This window comes from Drosophila rhopaloa, unplaced genomic scaffold (assembly GCF_018152115.1).
Source record: "Drosophila rhopaloa isolate 14029-0021.01 unplaced genomic scaffold, ASM1815211v1 contig_69, whole genome shotgun sequence".
Taxonomy (NCBI): Eukaryota; Metazoa; Arthropoda; class Insecta; order Diptera; family Drosophilidae; genus Drosophila; species Drosophila rhopaloa.
In genome coordinates this window covers 1,788,903-1,807,741 of record NW_025335166.1, presented here as the reverse complement: position 1 = coordinate 1,807,741, position 18,839 = coordinate 1,788,903, and the positions used below count along the sequence as shown (strand labels likewise).

The following is an 18,839-nucleotide window of genomic DNA, read 5'->3' as shown; positions in this document are numbered from 1 at the left end:
TGTATTAAGATTTTGGTAAACAGAATCTATTTATTTTTTAAATGGAAAACATACAAATTATTTTAAATTAGATATTTTAGTATTATATTTTTCGATAAGATAAAAGCAGTAATGTTCAGACATTTAAAAAAAATTTAAAAATAATGGGACTTAAGTTACTATTCTCAAAATTGATAATGATACCTAGAAATTATTGATTTTTTAAGTCAGCATAATCTCCAAACAAGATAAAACGAAAATCTGTTGTGTATTTCTTCTAGGCATCGCCGTTCAGACCATCCTCACCATTCCGGTGAGTCCGCAGATTCCCACCACGGAGCAGTTTCTGCCCAACGCATTCGGGGCCTTTGCGAGCTACCAGCAGCAGCAGCAACAGCAGCAGCAGCAACATCGCGAGCAACAGCGAGACCTGTTGCCACCATCTCTGGCAGCCCTGCAACATGCCACCGCCCTGCCCCAGTTGGCCCAGACACCCACGAATTTACTGAAGCCCAATCTCTTTTCCACGGGCGTGCAGCAGTTGCTGACAGCTCTGCACCCGGAGCTCTTTGCCGCCGCAGCTGCAACACATCAGCAGCAGCAGCAACAGCAGCAGCAGCAGCAGGTGCAGCAGCATCAGCGGGAAAGGGAAAGGGAGAGGGAAAGGGAACGAGAACGGGAGCGGGAGAGGGAGAGGGAGCAGCACTTGGGCATTGGTCACCTGCCGCACTCGCACCTGGCCGCCGATCTACGACGCTCCGCGGAGCGTTCTCCCACGGCTGGCTCGCCCACGGGCGGAAGTCCCGGACTGCCCGGCAAGGGACCGCCCCCGCCGCCCCCCGCAGCCGCCTTCCTGCTGCAGCAGCAGTTGCACATCAAGCCCGAGACGCAGACGCACCTGCACCACCACCTGCAGCCGCAGTCGGGTTCGGCGGTCTCCGCCTCGCTGCCCCAGATCAGCCTGCGGCATCCGGACGAGCTGACCGCCCCGCAGATGGAGCTCAAGCCGCTGGAGCTGAGTGCCAGTAACTCGCCGCCGGCGCCGCCGCCGCGTCACCACTTCGGGCACAGTTTGCGCGGCTCCTCGACGGTGTCGCCCAAGCATAGTCCGCAGAGCAGGATGGGCGGGAACGGTGGGCCAGCGGCCACCGGGATGAATCTCAGCCAGCACCACGAGCGGCACGAGCGGCTGGAGCGACTGGAGCGCCAGGAGCGGCTCGAACGGCGCTCGCACACACCCACGGCGACGGCCACCAGGGCCAGCGTCTCGTCCAGCTCGGGTGGAGGTCACCACGGGGGCAGCCTGCCCTCCGGACGCCTCTCGCCGCCCGGCTCCGCCCCCTGCAGCTCGGCGGCCAACAGCATCAGCGACAGAGGCTACACTTCCCCGCTGTTCCGCACGCACTCGCCCCAGGGCCACGCCCTCTCGCTGGGCGGGTCGCCGCGTCTGGAGCGGGACTACCTGGGCAACGGGCCCGGTTCCGGAGCGGCGACCTCCACCAGCAGTTGCGGGGCGCCCACGGGGGCGGGGTCCAGTGCAACGGCCAACGTACTTAGCAGCATCAACAGGTGGGTTCGACTCGATCGCCGTGTTCTGCAGTTGTTTCTCACCACCCCCTTGCAGACTCAGTGCCTCCAACGGCGAGCTGACCATCACGAAATCCCTGGGAGCACCTACGGCCACGGCCACGAGGGCCTCCTCCGCCTCGCCTCGGGAGGATTCCCCGGGTCCGGGTCCCTCCTCGTCGAGTGTTTCCCACATGCAGCCGCTCAAACTGAGTCCCTCGTCGCGCAGCGAACCGCCGCACCTGTCGCCAAATGGAAACGACAACGACAACGACCTGCTCATGGATTCTCCGAGTGAGTAAAGATCGATTCTTTCTTCCATTTAAATACCGTAGAGCTGGGAGGCAAGCCGACACTGAAACTAACCGTTGAATCAAACACTATTATCAACCTTTAATGTAATTTTATAAAACTGAAAAAAGGTAAATATATTATTTATAATACGTTTATCCTTCTTAGAACCATTGTTTGTGTATTATCTGAGTGTAGAATCCATTTTAAATACCATTTTATACCTTTAAATAAATTGGGTTTATTTTAGTTTACTGCTTAATTATTCCGACTTCTTGAATAGAAGTTGATAAACCAACGAAATCCACCCTTTCAAACGGCTTGCATCCCAACTTTAAAGCACCCAAATTAGCTTAGCATTAATTTCCTACACAAATGTTCCCGAAACTGTTCTAAGCATCCTTCAGCGTGTGGTGATCCCAATGAGCCGGAGGCCTGGATTCGAGAGCCCTCCGCAGTTGTACGTGTATAATTGGGGTCCGCAGTGGGCTGATGATGATTTGATATTTTAAGAGCCACACTCGTGTGCAACACAGCGTATGAGTGATATGCGCACAAAGGCGCGGAACGGGTATCAACTTTATGGGCAACATTAATTAACGAAATTTTCGTCGAAAGCCAACTTTGCTGGCAGTGCCAAAAGCCCTAACAAGTTGACTGCACTTTATGTAATTTTCCAAAAGAAAATCAACTTGAAACTCCCCCAGCCAATTCCGTTTTCCAGCGCTTTTGGCGTGTGTGCGCGAAAAGTTTCGCCGTGCATTTACACGACTTCTTGCGACGGGCGGGATTCATAATTGATGCAGCATTCTGGGGGCGGGGGGCCGGGGATTAGGTGAGCAGCTAAACAAAACTTGCGAGAATGCATTGCCCAAAGTTGAGAGATGTCAACCGAAAGTGTTAGGCAAATTAGCAGCGGCGTTGACGCTGTCACGCTCCACATCTCCGGCATTGGATTAGGTTTCGGGGCCAAGACGTGTCAGCCGAGTTGATGGGATTAGCTCAGGGCGGATTATGCTACGGGCATCACAAATCCCGAGGAGAGAGTCTCTTGCTTGAGCATATTGAATTGACTGGATCCCCGGCCCGAACTACAACGACAGGCCTTAATTGAAACTTTTGGATGCATTAAAAATGCAATCAGCACAAGCTCAGGCAGCGACAAGAAATCAAGGCAAGCCCGGTGCCCATTAGAGCCGAGTCATCAGGATTGGATGGCTTCCACCTCGAGCAGTCTCGATTGCCACATCGCATCGTTTGCGCATACAAATTGCAGACAATATGCGGCTTAATTACTACTAATTGATGCATACAAAAACTTAAGATGTCTTCCGCATTTAATGACATATTTCAAACGCTGCAGCAAACAACAACAGGCGGGCTGCGACGACAGCTTGAGTTACGGCCCGCAAAGGACTCTGCCAGAGGATCCTTTGCCCCGCCTTCATCCCCCATCCTCCGCCACCAATCCGTTCTCGCATCTTAATTACCGCTAAAACACAAGGCTGCCGTTGAAGTTGCCGTTGAAGTTGCCGTTGTTGGTGCATTGCAGCCCCTCTCTTCCCCGTCTTGCATATCATTAATATATAAATCAAAATTCTACGCGAGTAGTTTGCATCCGAAAGGCTTCCTCCTGCTAACAAATTAGGCAGATAAAAGCCGTGAGTTTCGCACTTGCCTCGACGACAAGAACAACCTGGCAGGTGTCTTCGTCGTGTGCTTTATCAATTTACCCGTACTGCGTTGCACTGAGATAATGTTATGCCATTACCGCAATTAGCTGTAATTAAGACCACGACAGGGCAGCAATTACCCCGGATAGCAGGGCTAATTTTCCATTTATTAGTTAGACTTAATGTACTTATCACTGTCAGTGACGGGATTTTCCACTAACCGGATCTGTTTTCCATCTTCCGCTCATCAGATGAACCCACCATCAACCAGGCCACCACCAACGTGGTGGACGGCATCGACCTGGACGAGATTAAGGAGTTCGCCAAGGCCTTCAAGCTGAGGCGCCTGTCGCTGGGCCTCACCCAAACCCAGGTCGGCCAGGCCCTGTCGGTGACCGAAGGACCCGCCTACAGCCAGAGCGCCATCTGCAGGTGAGATATGCAAGGACGAGCTGGAGTCTAGAATTTAAGCAAGGGATACCTCAAAAATAAATCCAGTAGTCTTTTCTTTAACTCGAACTTTAAGCCGTAATTATTTCAAAACAACGAAGGACAGCTATGTATAAACTATTAACAATATTCACCGAAAATCTTCATAGGTCAAGACTTTTTGAGTCGAAAAATTATTCAGTGTTGCATTATCCTTGTGACAATGTTATTTTTGTTAAGTGATTAGAATAAAACTGTGATCAGCATTAGGAGAAGCGAAAAAAAATCCATTACGGCTGCCTTTCCCTTTTAGCAAACGTGTTTCATTATATTTTTCTCAACAATATTTTTTGCTTAAGTCCACATATTTATGTTTCCCTAATTTGTTTTTCGTAAACTTCTGGAACCAATTTTCGAAGAGTGCCAGGACATTTTCTAGCAAATCTAAAAAATGATAAATTAACCACGAAAAACAGACAACAAACCAATTAAATGCTAAATTAATTTTATTTACTTTATTTGTTTATTTTTTCGATTCAAACGCCAACTCTATCTAACTCTCTCTCTCTCAACATCGAATGTCGAATGCCACCCACCGCAAACCGAAAATGAATACTGAATACCGAATGTCGAATGTCGAATACCCACTATCGAATCACAAATGCCAACTATCGAATGCAAGCAGTGCACTCGCTGCGCAGATGTACGCCGCTCAACTATCGACGCAGCAGCAGAACATGTATGTGTGCCTCCTTGAGGGTGACTGTGTGTGTGCTGTGCGTGTGTGTGTGTGTGCAGTCCAAGAGAAACCTAACTAAAGTGCAAGGCTCATTAACCTGTTCATTTCGCCATGTATTTCTTTTGTTTCACGTTTAATTTGCTTGAATGCGCTTCCGAGAATTGGCCCAGGGCATTGCCAATGAGCACCAGCTCACCAGAAGCGAAATGAAACGAACTACATATGTATGTCTCTACTGAACGATTAAGAAAGAGCGTACCGAACCCAAAGAGAATGCTAATTGACAATGTCCTGGCACTTTAGTTACGTTTCTTTTGCGTTATGTCCGGCTTGCACGAGCCGCTCGAGCGATCAGCGATCTAATTCCATACCATACCCACCCAAAACCGCAGGTTCGAGAAGCTGGACATCACACCAAAGAGCGCACAGAAGATCAAGCCTGTGCTGGAGCGCTGGATGAAGGAGGCCGAAGAGAGGTGAGAGTATGGAGGCAGTTCCAGCGCCGTTTTCGCCCTCGCTGGGCGCCATTCCGGCACGGGATCCACTAACATTCGATTCTCCCATCCTCTTATCCATTTAGCCACTGGAACCGCTACAAATCGGGGCAGAACCACCTCACCGACTACATTGGCGTGGAGCCGTCGAAGAAGCGGAAACGGCGCACCTCCTTCACGCCGCAGGCTCTGGAGCTGCTGAACGCGCACTTCGAGCGGAACACGCATCCTTCGGGTGAGTGGTAACTTTCAGTTACAATGAGCTCGACCCAGTGGCACGCCCCTTAACCTTGACTCTACCCCCTCCCCTCCACAGGCACCGAGATCACCGGACTGGCCCACCAGCTCGGCTACGAACGCGAAGTGATCCGCATCTGGTTCTGCAACAAGCGGCAGGCGCTGAAGAACACCGTGCGCATGATGTCCAAGGGCATGGTGTAGGGCCCGGGGTCCTTGTAAATAGCTGGCCCGTGTATATAGCTAGGTGTCTAAGTGTGGGAGTGCTTGTTTAGTGTGTGCGTGTGAGAGTGTGTATTACAGTGTGATAGTTGTACAACACCCTAGAGTTAGCAGTTAGGCCATGTGAAGTAATACTGTGTGTCATAGCATTTACAAAGGACATCGGCTTACGCAAGCGAACCACTACCCGAAACCCAAGAGCCCAATCCAATTGAATATTTAGCCATCTAAGTAAAAATACTTAACACTTATCATATCCCAAATAGCCTAAAAGTAGTCTAAAGTCCCCCAGGCAGACTTGTGCAGTTTTAGGCCAAATTTTATCACATTGATGTGCCATTCCAAAAAAAAAAAACAAAACCAGTTCATACCGCGTAACAAATTACATACTAAATGTTTAAAACCATTTAAACCAAAACTGCAGAAAATCTATGCACGACCCGCAGTCCAAGAAATTCTGCAGAGCTCGTAAGCGATGAGTAAAAACATTTGCATTTAATGCGTTGGCTAACATTGTATACTGAAACGAATCTGATTTCAAAAATTTATAAAACAAATTATAGCCCTAGCAATTAGCCAGTTCAGACTCGAAAACTAAGAAAATTCTATATGGTAGCACTCAAAAAGAACAAAAGCAAGCTATAAAGAAAGCAAGTGTTTAGAATAAGCAACATTATGTAGCAATTTAAAAATTATGATTGAAAAGAAACGAAAAAATATTTCAACTACGAAATTTAAAAGGTACATAGCAAGAAAACAGCTACAACTGAACAAATATTTAAATGATTGTAATAAAAAATACTATTTAAAAAATTAAAACAAACTTGTTTTTATTTAGTAATGCAGGTTTCTTAAAAATATTTGACAATATCACAAAAAACAACCTTCTCTGTTTCCGTTTTGAATTAAATCGAATTAAGGCTTTGGGGATTTTTTGAAATGGTTCAGTCACGGAATTAAAGGAATTTTGTAAGATTTTTAGGAAGGTGGAGTTAAGTCACAAATTATATCTAGATCGAAATGGCTTTTGGAAACAGAGCCGAAAATGTAAATGGCAAGACTGTGGATTAACTTTTATTCGGGTATCAGTCACTTAGCATGACCTCCAGGCTCTTTTGCTTCTGCCAAACGCGATATTCGATGAGACCATATCTGTTGAAGAAAAACAATGAAAATTATATTATTATTTTATTAAAACTTGTTATTAAATAAATTGTATGGTACTAGTATGCAATAATTAAATAATATTTAAAATTTTTGAGTTCAGTTTTGGTATTGGTATAAGAATATTGTTTAACAGAAACGTTAAATGTTTTGCCTTTATAGGATTTAACTCTGTTATTAACAGATGTTAAACAAGAGCACGCTGGCAAAAGCTCATACATCCAAAACTATTAAAAAGAGCTTTTATGCATTACCTGTGCTGATAGATCTTGGTTCTTGTATAGGATTTTGTATTTTGTTTCATTATCGAAAATAAAATGAATTCAAAATAAATAAATTACTCACCCAACACAGCCTACCAACATGACGCCCATTAGAATCACCAATTTGGTGGAGGTGCAAAGCTGCGAGCTGATGACGTAGCCGATAACGGAACCAGTGCTTTCCCACAGCCGAAAGTTGCTATAAGCGGCAATCAGGTGGTTGGGAAACAGGATGCCATAAAAAGCTGCAAGTAAATGGAACTTTGAGCCAGGTTCAATCCCGAGCTTAGTGGATTCACCCACCATTGACCACCACCAGCCAGACTCCGTCGCAGATGCCCCAAATGGCGGCGAAGGCGCAGTAGCTCCGGTAGTCGCCCTCCCGCGCCACCCAGCCGTACATGTAGCCGAGCAGACAGAGATTGAGCACCGCACACAGTCCGGCCAGGGTGACCCGTCCAAAGCGCTCCACCAGCGCTCCCGCGATGCCGGCGGCCACCGCGTTGGCCACTCCAAAGCAGATCATGGCGAACCCGATCCGCGAGATCCCCCAGCCGCAGGCCACGAACGACCGGGTGAAGTCCACGGCGAGGAAGGCCTCCTCCAGACCGATGAACATCGTGATGGGCAGCATCAGGATCTGGCGGCGCTTGCGCAGCAGGTTGATGGTCACCGTGAGGAGCTTCAGGCCGGACATTCCACCGCCAGTGTCGCCGCGCTTGACCCCATAGCTGTGGATTTAAATCACAGTTTAAATTGTGTCCCAAACTATCTAAGCTCAAATTAAATAATATAGTTATAAAATTGATAAAATTGATAAAATATCAAATGATTAAATAATAAGGTCTGGACTTTACACATTGTTTCTTCATAAAGATCTTTAGAAAATGTAATGGGTTAGGATCTGTCAAAAGTAATAAAATTCCTTAAATTGACATTTATTATCCAAATTTTGAGATATTAATAATAATATTTTTTTCTTTTAAATTATAAATATTCTAAAGAAATTCATTCGCATGCAAACTCACTATTATTTAAGATTTTTAGATAAAATTTTTCTAACATTCCAATATTCAAAATAAGGCTGTTTCTTTTATTCATTTGATGAGTTTGAACCTTAAAATAAGTGAAAGTGAAAAGTACTTACCGCTTGAGGGAGCTGACCCCGAAAATCATCATGACCACGGCCGCCGCCATGCAGGCGAGGAAGATGGAGTTGAGCAGCTGGATCTGCTCGGGAGCAGGTGGCACCAGGTTGGGATTGGCCTCGGCGCCAACTCCGGGACAAAAGCGGGCGCCGCACAGCTCGGCCACCCTGCTGCGCTCCAGGTTCCGCTGCAGTTCCAGCTCCAGGCTCTGGTTGGCCGGCGACTGGGTGGCAGGGGCACTCAGGGTCAGGACCGAGGAGGAGATCAGGTTGCCCCACACCTGGGCCATCTGGTAGAAGATAAAGAACAGGCCGAAGAACTTCACGGTGTTCACGTCCTTGCGCGACTGGCTGCCGCGCACCTGGGTGAGTGCCTCCGAGACGGTGGACAGGTAGGTGCACTTGGAGCACCACAGCGGGCCCCCGCCGAAGCCCACCATCAGGGCCGCCGGGATGAGGGTCTCGAAGCGCGGGAAGAACTGGGCGGCGATGTAGGGCATGTAGGCGAACAGGGCCAGGGCCATGGTCAGTCGGCAGCCGAACCAACTGTTGATGGGACACAAACGCAGTGAGCATGGAAATGGGGCAAGAGTGGATGGTGGCTGGTGGCTGGTGGCACATGCTTAGCGGCGCTCATTTATTTCGGGGCCCAAGGCCATAAATCTAAATAAATCGAGTTAACTGATTAAAGTTGCCTGCGCCAGCAGTTCGTGCTCCGAATAAGCCAAGTGAAGCGAGGCTCGCTATAAATTAGCGATTTGTTTAAATGTCAGACGTGGGTGCCTGCCGCCCCGAAATGGGGTCCATTCGGAAATAGGGATATCGGTTGAATAAAGTAGCTGGATGCCATCCAGGGATAGCTGGATAGCTGTGCTAATCCAAGGACTTCCTGTTGACATTTTTACAGCCAAATACGCTGCGAGTCACACTTTTGGGGGCGTCTGCTGACTGCGCTCTCGGCGTTGTCACATCTGCATAAAATCCCCATAAAAAACGCCGCCACACAATCACCGAAACTTTTATGGCACGCCACACGTCGCAGAGTGTGCTTCACCCTCTCGGGAAACAAGGAAATGCCAAACAAAAATTGGCAATTATGCTAAGAGGCTATATTCGAGTGGCGTTTCTATTGTTCTTTATCCATCGTGTGCAACATTGGTATGAACTAAAGCCTATTCTGAATTCATCGAGCATACGTCAAGTATTTGGGAACCTATTGCACTACAGAATTTAGTATTCTACATTGACTAAATGGTTTTACTTTAACTTAACAGATACATATGGAGGTTGCATCACGAGAGATAGATATCCTAGCAAGTGCGTGTGGCACAAAAGAACGACTATTTCTTTGTTAAGCCCCCTTTTAAGTGCGGACTTAATAGCTCGCCGCCGAAACACAAAACCCGAACCGATTGCATTGTCCACTCACCTAATCACGGTCATCGGCAGGAATATGTTGGACAGTATCAGCGAGCCGTAGATGACGGCCAAAGTGGTGGTTCCCAGGGCTTTGTCCGCGTTCACAGAGCTCTGCAGATTCGACGTGCCGTGGAAGGCCGTGAAATGAATCATGAAGGCCAGGCCTATCACGACCACATTTTTGGTGATAATGAAGCGTTCGCGTGGCTCGTACTGGCGCTGATTGACCTTGTTGTCTCCGTTGGGAGTGGCTGCTGCTCCGGCCGAGTTGCCACTTCCATTGCCGTTGATATTGCCATGTGCAACTGTGCTCTCCAGCGCCAGCTCCTCGTGGTTGGCGTCCGACGTGTCACCCGGGTAAACCATGTCCGGTGCGGGGTCAGGGGTCAGGGGTCAGCAGGGCCTGCGAGGAAACAAAAGCGGTCGTTTGGTATTCTGCCAGCAAGCCCAGCCGAATGCAGACATATGGGTGGGGATGTCCTGGGACATGGCGTTTTAAAGTTCGATAATTTGAAAGATAAAAATGGCTGCAGATGGTGCGTGCTGCTAGCACAATTGCAAAGAGCGTGCTCCTACTCTTCTCAAGATTCGGTGTTATCATTCAATGGGAAGTAGTTTGAGCTTGTACTTCATTTCCCGTGTTAAGTTTAATATGAAAAAGCAATTCCACGTGCTAATAATGTAATAATATTTGGCGCTGTTTATTTTTTAAGCTTAAATTTTAAGTTGAAAGTAAATCTTTATGAAAAACTTCACAACTTTAGACTCTTTTGCTTAAATCGAATAAGTTTCAAAACGGTATAAGATCTTTAAATGGGTCTTACATAACGTAAGAGGTATCCCACAGTCGCTTCACCTATGGCTTAAGCCCAACCTATCGATTTGTTTAATCACTTTTCCCAGAATCTGCATAGGGGCTTTTACTGACAATGCCATGGCCTACAGGCCTAATTGAAATTGCACTTTGTTGCCTGCACCGGAAAATGGCTTATTTATTGAGGGCCTGGCAGAGATTCCGCATTCAGCATGGATATGCCAATCTCCAGCCCATTCGGCTGCAAACGAGGACCCTTCGATGCTCCCCGCTGCTTTGACTGCTCACTCAACTTCACAGGATCTGCTATAAGTTATGCATATTGCCCTCCGCCTCGGCCATACATTTTCGGGGCTTTGGGTTTCGCTTTTCGGGCAATAAGCCCGCTTCCAATGCCGCTGCCACGCCCACACACATAGCCCCAAAAGTCTGGGGGTGCTCCTGCCTCAAGGACACTCTCGCCAACTTATAATCCTTTAGGCAGCCTCCCAGCACGAACTCCGTCTGGGATCCGAGAATTTATGCCTGTCTACGCCCAAATGCGTGGGTGGATGCCTCAAATACGGCGAGCAAAGCCCTAAAACGTTTCAGCGGCTTTGTTTGCATTTGATTTTGGGCATGCCAACGACACTTTATGAAATTTTACACCTTTGATACAAAGTTAAAGGTCTGTTTGCCAACTTCTGAGTGGCTTCACACCAGCCCACACCCCGGGCATTGTCTTGACTTAATGTAAATCGCTGGCAGTACACAAACCGATTGAAATGTTGCCCCTCCCTCGGTTTTGAAGTGGAAATTGATTTTGCATACCTTGCGGCGTCCCGTGAAGCGATGCCAAATTAATTGGCCCGAAAGTTGAGTTCGTCATTAGCCCAACCGCCGCATTAATAGGCCCCCTTCGAAATCGGAGCCGTAAATCAGCTGTGAAGGCAATTATCCGAGTACTAAGCGCGACATTCATCATACGCAGTGTGGCACGAGCACTACCACTAGCTGCACGCACAATTGGCTGTGTCAAATGCAATTCCGCATAACTCAACCCGGGGGAACTGCAGCTATGACATGCCTTATCAGCTGCCAAACACACAACGAAAGTGGCTAGATTTTAAACAGGGCCCATAAAAAGGGAGCTCCCAATGGCTGGTTGAAGGTCAAAACGGAAGGGGGTGTTGGGATGGGCGGGGAGGGTTCCAATAGGAGATGCCACCTAATGGTGGGTCAACGAGGAGCATCATCGTTCATCATCTAAATGAAAATCTGGCATAATCATCAAAATGGGCGCAACAGAAATGGCCAGCCATTTGTTTTTTATGCACAGCACAGCACCACTCCTTCGCAGGACTCCGGCATTAAACAGGACCAGGCCGCAGGACATGGCGTTGGCTCGTTAAAGGCCATTCCGGCTTTACATAAAATGCGAAGGAGTCCACTGGGTGGGCCTGATAGCAATGATTCCTCGTGGCCGAGTTCTGCTTTATGTGGCTGGCCAGTAATTTAGTTAAATTATTGCCCGACACATGACAGACAGTCGGCTTGTTGTGGGAAAGTGTTGCGAAATATTTATATTCCCATATTCACATTGGAAGTGGATAGATGCCGGCCCATAAATCTCTCGCTCAAAACTTCAATTTGCATTCGCTCAACTTTGTTTTCCATTTGTTTGGATTTGATAAATCGACGCCGGCATATGTTGGGGTCTTGTTTACATAAAAAAGGAGCAGCCCTCCCTCCACTCACCTTTCGCCCATCCAAAACTAATCAATCACCGCCCCGAAAAGGGAAAACTCGCCTATATGTTGTGGAGTTGGGCCAAACAAAAAGATTGACTTATGGCGCTGACACACAGCAAATAAACACGCCGAGTCCTGGCCGGAACCACTTGGCACTTAGCCGCACATGTTGGCCTCGCCAGGCTCTAATGCCCCGCAATTAACTTTAGATCAATTATGCAGCGGCGGAGTCTGGAGCTAAGCCTGCTAATTAGGCAGCAGGCCGTCCAAAATGCCCAAATGAGAGTTTTTCCGGAAGAAAAGGACCTTTCGGCTGGCCGCAGGCAAAGGTTTTCGATTAGGATATTGGATATTATTTGCGACAATCGCTCAAATCAACTCAGCAGTTCGCTGAGAACAATGGCTGCCAGCTTTTGATTGGACGCTGTCGTAAACTATCACATTCCCTGCTATCCATGTCAAAAGATCGGAATACAATGCAGTTCCCTTTGACATTCGGCATACCTGGCTTTCACGGTGCCACGTGCCCCAAAGGGCAGACAATGCAACAATTCACGGGATGCGAGACTATTGTGCCAGTCGAACTTTATGCCCCTCAGAAAGATGCAAAACAGGGGGACTCTGAGGCAGTCGAAAACGAAAGTGGGCCCAAAAGTTATACGCCAGAGACAAAGAAATACCGCTTGGCCAAAAATGAAATACATCGAGGTAGGTACATAAATCTTGCTTGGCCGGCGGGCAGGAAATATTTTTATGGCCCACTTCTGGACCGGGAAGCAACTTGTTTTATGGCCGTGTGGCATGGCATGTGGAATCTAGCTTAATTCCCATGAAAAAATAAGGAAATTAGCAGAAACTGCCGAGGTCCTGCATCCTCGCAAGGATTCTGCTGCAGTGAGGCCTCTCGGCTTAGCATACTGCGTAAAGGGATTATTTTAATCAGGATGCGAAGTTATATGGTAATCCGACTTCCATTCATCCAATCTCCTGATTGTTAATCATTCACTGCTGACCACATACGACTTCCTATTGAACATAATCGGAGAACGAAGAATGGAAATTGAAAACAATGGAAATAGGGTCATTATTCTACTGTTATGCTGAAAAGGCCATAATTCAGCTTATGTCTTTCACGATGGCCAATGGAGCGTGCATACCACCAAATAGCTTTAAACCAGCCCATTCTTTAAGTTCGATTAAACACTCTCGGCAGACAGAAATCAATTCGGCAGGCTGTCAATCATAAATGTATAATGTCATCAGGGCCAATAAGTTTTTTATGTGATCCCCCCGCCCCTCGATTAAGCGATGCCCCAGTTATTTCGACGCGACGTTGCTTTTTATGTGGACGAGTGCGTCAAAAGTTTGGCCTAAAATTTTGGCCATATAAAAATAAGCACAGCGGCGTAATGCAAACGTAAACGTTTTCATTACTCCAGCGGAAGTTCGGGACCAATAAAAATGACAATAATAACATCGGCGGGGGGTGAGCACCCCTCCCCCGCCACCTATACGTATATATCCGACCCCGTTCAATCAAATCATTTCTACTTTCACTTTAACGTCGCAACATAACATTCGCGTGCTAACAGTCCGTTAAAAATTCCCCTCTGCAACAGTCAGAGCTTAACAGCTTAAGAGAGCGCCCGGCTAACAGCGGGGAGATACTCGTTGACTCGCGCTGACATCCCATTGATAAGAATATTGGGGAATCCATCAATTTGATGGATGGTCAACCCAATGGGATAGGCGATAAATTTAGCCAGACACAAATTGAAAATAAATTTACGGACTATAATTGGTAAATTTTTAGCGATTTCGTAGCTTATGAGTGCGACCAAGGGCTTTTTGTATTTGGATCCGTTGTAACCTTAGTGTCATTTAAAATGATTTGAAATAAGGCAAAATCAACAACTATTAATTTAAAATACTTATTCGTAACTATGGTTGATACTGTGTATTTTTAAATGGATTTCCATTATATAATTTATTTTAAAGGGCTTGGCTGAAAGGACCACTGTTTAAACAATTTTAAGTTTGAAGTATGATCTACGAGTGCAACCATTTGTTTCAGTGTAAGCTCCTTGGGCGCTGTCTATGCCGTGATCCTGCCAAAGCTACTTCCACCCACTCATCTGCAACACTGTGGCCACATTTATGCAGCTGGCTGAAACTTGGGATGCCTGTTCCTTCGACGTTCTTAACTAATTTCCACACTTTACAGCCGAGCAGATGCAGCAACAATGTACCGAACACAAAAACCAAGGAGCTGAATGGCGGGGAAAACCAGAGGCAGGTGCGTAGCTCTCATAATGCAGGGCTAAAGTGCACGGAAACGGAAATGAAGTGGCACACACACCCGCAAACGCCCGGCTATGTGGCCAATAGCTCTTCGCCATGGCCAAATGTCAAGTCCCGACTCTGCCTTTCGACAGCGAACAACAATCTTTAAATATTTATTCAGTTTTCATCGGCTTCATGGGCTCTTGGGACTCTCTGTTTGCCGCTCATTTCCGCTTTGCCGCCTCCGTCTCCGCACCGCCCCCTTCCGCCCCTTTCCGCTTTGCCGCCCTTTTCCGGCTGCTTGTCCTTAAACGCCAGTGTGCGAGTGCGTTTTCCGTTCGCTTACTGCACTTTGTGTATGTGTGCACTCTTGATGTGCCCGATTTTCCACTTTTCCGGCTGTTGCGTTTGAGGGCACGTGCTTAACTTTGTAATCAAGTGTAAATAGTTCGTTTTTTGGCCGAGAGTGTATGCAAAGCGAATTACAGAATGGCTAATGATATTACTTTTGATAGATAAAATCAAAACTTGGCTAGTGCCTAATGTTATAATTAAAATAATAAACTTTTCGTAATTGAAATCTAGTCTGTCGTTTATTATTATTGTGTATGTCCTCATCAAATCTGTCTATCTAACAACCAAATTAACGTATTAACAATGCATGATTTGTATGTGCTAGTTTAAGCCGTTAAAATCTCGACTTAGTTTGAAAGCTGTTTGCCCAGACAAGGTCTTCATTTGTCTGCACGTCCATAGCACATTCATTATGGTTTCAATTTTGGTATGTTGATTTGGTGGGAGCAAACAGAAGCTGTTGTGACCTAATTTATTACCCATTCTGATTATGCTGTGATTTATTTTTGTTTGCCGTGTTGAGTTCCTAGTCAATCTGGATCCCATCATTTTCGGATGCAATTAATATTAAACTCCAATTTAGAAGCAGCCAAATGCCAATGCTGTGGCAATGGCATGCAACCACAAAAACCACACCGAATAGGAGAATGCAAATCGAACTGGTGTTCAAACCCCTTGATCGGGAATGTTTTGGTTCGGGATTAATGGTAAAATATGCACGATCAAAAGTAAGTGCATTAGAACGTGTGGGAACTGCTGGTGGCATTTGATGATGCAATTTTCCCTATGATTTTCATCGCCTTCTTCGGCCCCACCCCCCGACATTCTCACGACTCGCTGGGCAAGTTAAACACGGTATTATGGTTCCATTTAGTTTGCAAATGTAATTTATGCCAACTGAGCAGCGAAAGCAACGCCCCTGCGACACTCACCATAATTTATTTAACTAACAAAACGATACCATAAATATGAGCAACATGCTGCACGCTGGAAACGATGATGAGCCAAGCTGGGTTAGTTGGCACCAACAACACTAGTCTACAAATTTTGACTTTTTATCGCGATCAACGTCAACAAAAACCAGTTTATGACCGTGATGTTATTATATGCCAGAAATCTCAAAAAATTTATTAATATTTGGAAAAAAATTAAATTAATTTTTTGACTTTTCTCCTTTATTTACAGTCCGATTACTTAAAGTATAATCTTTTCGAAAATATTTTTTTTTCCAAATGGAACCAATTTTTTTCTCATTGAATAACACGACACAACAACTACAAAATCGGAAAAAAAATTCTAAAAAATTCCAAACTAGCCTAAAATATGGATTTCATACTTTACATATTTTCTTGTAAACAAGTGCAGTCAGCTGCAGTAATGCGGGAAACATCCACTTCTGCCCCATTTTCACCCAAGCAACCACCCACGAATAGTGTGTGCTGGCCCCGCAATTTCACGCTTCCGCCGAGAATTTTAATAAATTTTCCGCACAGGACAATGCTAATTAAAAAAATTAAGAGGGAAAAGTGTTGCAAGTCCTTTCTGAAAATATCCTGGTGCTTCGTTTTTATACCCCTGCAGAGAGTATTATAGTTTCAGTCAAAAGTTTGCAATGCTGGAAAGGACCAGTTTCGGACCTGTAAAGGGTATATATTCTTGATCAGCAACACTTGGTCGATCTAGCCATGTCTGTCTGTCCGTCCTTCAGTCCATTTCTACAATATATCGCAGGTATATATCAGATTGGACCGGATCGGCGCAATATATTATATAGCTCCCAAAGGAACAATCGGAAAAAAAGAGGAAATATAATAATAATTTCAATATTTATTTACATATATATGTACATACTGTTTTAGCTTTAATAAAATTCAACGACTATATCTGCTGCCATTGGAATGATCGAAAAATTTATCGGAAGGATCAAAATATAGAATACATAATTTGTGTATCAGCTGCAAAGTTATCTAAACTTCGGTTTGCCGAAAATTTATAAAATAGCAACAGATAATTCGGGTCTAACCTTAATTGCAGGGACGATATTTATCCAGGATGCTCATCTGCAATAACTTTTTAAGTAGAGATTAAATAGGGGCCTTATGTTTTTACCTAAATTTAATATTTTGCAAAATTAGATTTAGTTCTCACCATTACACTTAAAGACAATCAATAACAATAGATTTTTCTTGTCACAAACAGTTTTTATACACGCTTTGAATACTTAAAGGTGTAAACTGTTTCAATAACTAAAAAGAATATAAAAGAACAAGTGGAAATATAGTGCGTTCAATTGTAATTTTTTAAACGTACATCGAAGTTAAAAAGCAACTTAAATGAGTAAAAGCAATTACACAGTTGGTGGCATAATGTATTAAAATAAAATCGATGCTATTTTTCACCAAGAACTTTCACTTTCTCTTTTTGATTTTTACGCCGGCAAGTAAATTAAGCTTCTGACGGACAATCGCTCACACTTCGTAGTCGCATTTCAATTAACATAAAATCGCATTTCTATAGATATTTGCTGTTCAATATTTTCCCTTCCGGAAAAATGTTTTTGCCTCTGGCTTCGATTAATTTGTAAAAAATGTTTGACCAGTGCGGCAGGCGGAAAACTGGCCGCGAATTCGAACATTAAATGGAAAAGGAAGAGGGAAAGCAAGCGTAAAAGCCCATAAAGTCCATATGTGGTTAATTAAGGACGAAGGAACTTTCAGGATAAAAAGAGGGCATAATTAATAAAAAATGGATTTCATTGTCTTCAACTCATGTCGAAAAAGAAAATGGAAATCGATTGCATTGAACCAATTTAAAGCTCAAACAGTAAGACAAATACGATCTGGTTTCTGTGTTTTACAATAATTCCATATTGGGCATTCTTTAGTCGCTACACCAAATGAATTTGCACCTGGCTGATTAATTAATTTATTTTATGGTTATTTTCTTATTGACTGTTCACTTCATGACTTTTAATTAAGCTTCGTGTTGGTATTTTTGATATATGATATGTCTGCCGTACAATTTCCAATTGAAATGAGGGAGCCACGCTTTATTTTAACAACACTTTGCGCAAAACTTTTCAACTATTCAATTTGTAAATTGCACCGAACTGCATTAAATTTACCAGCAATTTAATATTATTTTATTACTTATTTAAATTCTTCTCTCGGTTCGATACCCAAAAAAGGGTGAATGTTTTTTGAAGCGCGGTATAAACTGACCGAAGCGAACTGAACCGTTTACGAGCGCAATTAAAAGTAAACTAAAGTCGCGTTTGGCGAACTTCTAAATATGAAATGGAATGGAAATGAAATCAACGCGACAGCAGCAACAGGTTTGAGCTCTCCGATCTCGGTTTGATGCCGCTGGATTTGCATAAATCCGACATTTCAGATGTTTCTGCGCTCCACCAATATTGGATGTGTATTTTATGGCAGTCTTACAACAGACGCGACGCCAACGGAGGCTTGTCAAGGTTCTAATTCCGAGCCAAGTTGGCCGCCAATCTGCGGTTGACCACCAGATGCGGTGGCATCTTCACTTGGCAGAAATTCGATAATTATTATCAATCATACGCCCCATTGTCGCTGTGTTCTTGACTTACCCACTGAATCATGTTGAGTGCAGCCAGCTGCTAATGAACCTCGTTTGCATGTCGAGGAAGTGTAATGAACGACAAACACTGACACTGTCGATTCGATTTAGATAGTCGGCTGTCTTTAGGCAGATACATTAATTAACTTTTCATCGAGTGGCGGAGTGTTTGTTAAGTGTTGAACACGTTCCTTTGGCAGTCGTTATTAATGTGGTCCAAAATGAATTGGCAGTCACTGCGAATGCATCGATCTCTCGTCTCAATTACGTTGAATTTGCTCAATAGATAAGGTTTGATAAGGAAACAAGGTGTCGCATGAGGGCGGAGATAAAATTTAGAAGAAAACGCGGACAGAAATACATTATTTTATGCCGAGATAAATTTGTTGATAATTTTTACTGTCCTAATTTGTGCATGAGTTCATACAAAATTATTGTAAC

At 45.0% G+C, this 18,839-nt stretch overlaps 2 protein-coding genes across 5 annotated transcripts in view; one reads left to right on the top strand and one right to left on the bottom strand.

Annotated features, from left to right (window-relative positions):
- The window catches only part of LOC108038014 (alpha-protein kinase 1), a 75,753-nt gene extending 69,306 nt beyond the window's left edge, over positions 1–6,447 (top strand). Inside the window, exons 5-11 of one of the 2 annotated variants that reach the window (XM_017114709.2) lie at positions 261–1,548; positions 1,604–1,839; positions 3,761–3,941; positions 4,624–4,677; positions 5,070–5,153; positions 5,258–5,406; positions 5,488–6,447. In XM_017114709.2, coding sequence (XP_016970198.2) covers positions 261–1,548; positions 1,604–1,839; positions 3,761–3,941; positions 4,624–4,677; positions 5,070–5,153; positions 5,258–5,406; positions 5,488–5,612 — 2,117 coding nt within the window. In that variant the 3' untranslated portion in view covers positions 5,613–6,447. Of the gene's footprint in view, positions 1–260; positions 1,549–1,603; positions 1,840–3,760; positions 3,942–4,620; positions 4,678–5,069; positions 5,154–5,257; positions 5,407–5,487 lie in introns of both variants that reach the window. The other variant, XM_044461787.1, reaches the window with a different exon arrangement.
- On the bottom strand, positions 6,441–18,575 carry LOC108038017 (UNC93-like protein). 3 transcript variants are annotated; one of them, XM_017114713.2, is made up of 6 exons: positions 18,409–18,575; positions 9,634–10,026; positions 8,205–8,750; positions 7,361–7,788; positions 7,140–7,302; positions 6,441–6,782 (listed from the first exon to the last, which is right to left on the bottom strand). In XM_017114713.2, exons 2-6 carry the CDS (start codon positions 9,987–9,989, stop codon positions 6,716–6,718), a joined length of 1,560 nt encoding a protein of 519 aa, XP_016970202.1. In that variant the 5' UTR covers positions 9,990–10,026; positions 18,409–18,575; the 3' UTR covers positions 6,441–6,715. The 3 variants fall into 3 exon arrangements, with proteins under 3 accessions (XP_016970202.1, XP_016970200.1, XP_016970201.1); XM_017114711.2 differs by lacking the exon at positions 18,409–18,575 and adding an exon at positions 17,954–18,045; XM_017114712.2 differs by lacking the exon at positions 18,409–18,575 and adding an exon at positions 17,929–18,039.
- Positions 18,576–18,839: the final 264 nt, after the last annotated feature.

Coding starts and splice junctions, on each gene's coding strand:
- LOC108038017 (XM_017114713.2), bottom strand. CDS start 9,989: ATGGTTTACCCGGGTGACACGTCGGACGCCAACCACGAGGAGCTGGCG. Junction 7,303..7,360: donor CTGGCTGGTGGTGGTCAATG/GTGGGTGAATCC, acceptor ATTTACTTGCAG/CTTTTTATGGCATCCTGTTT. Junction 6,783..7,139: donor ATGTTGGTAGGCTGTGTTGG/GTGAGTAATTTA, acceptor TTTCTTCAACAG/ATATGGTCTCATCGAATATC.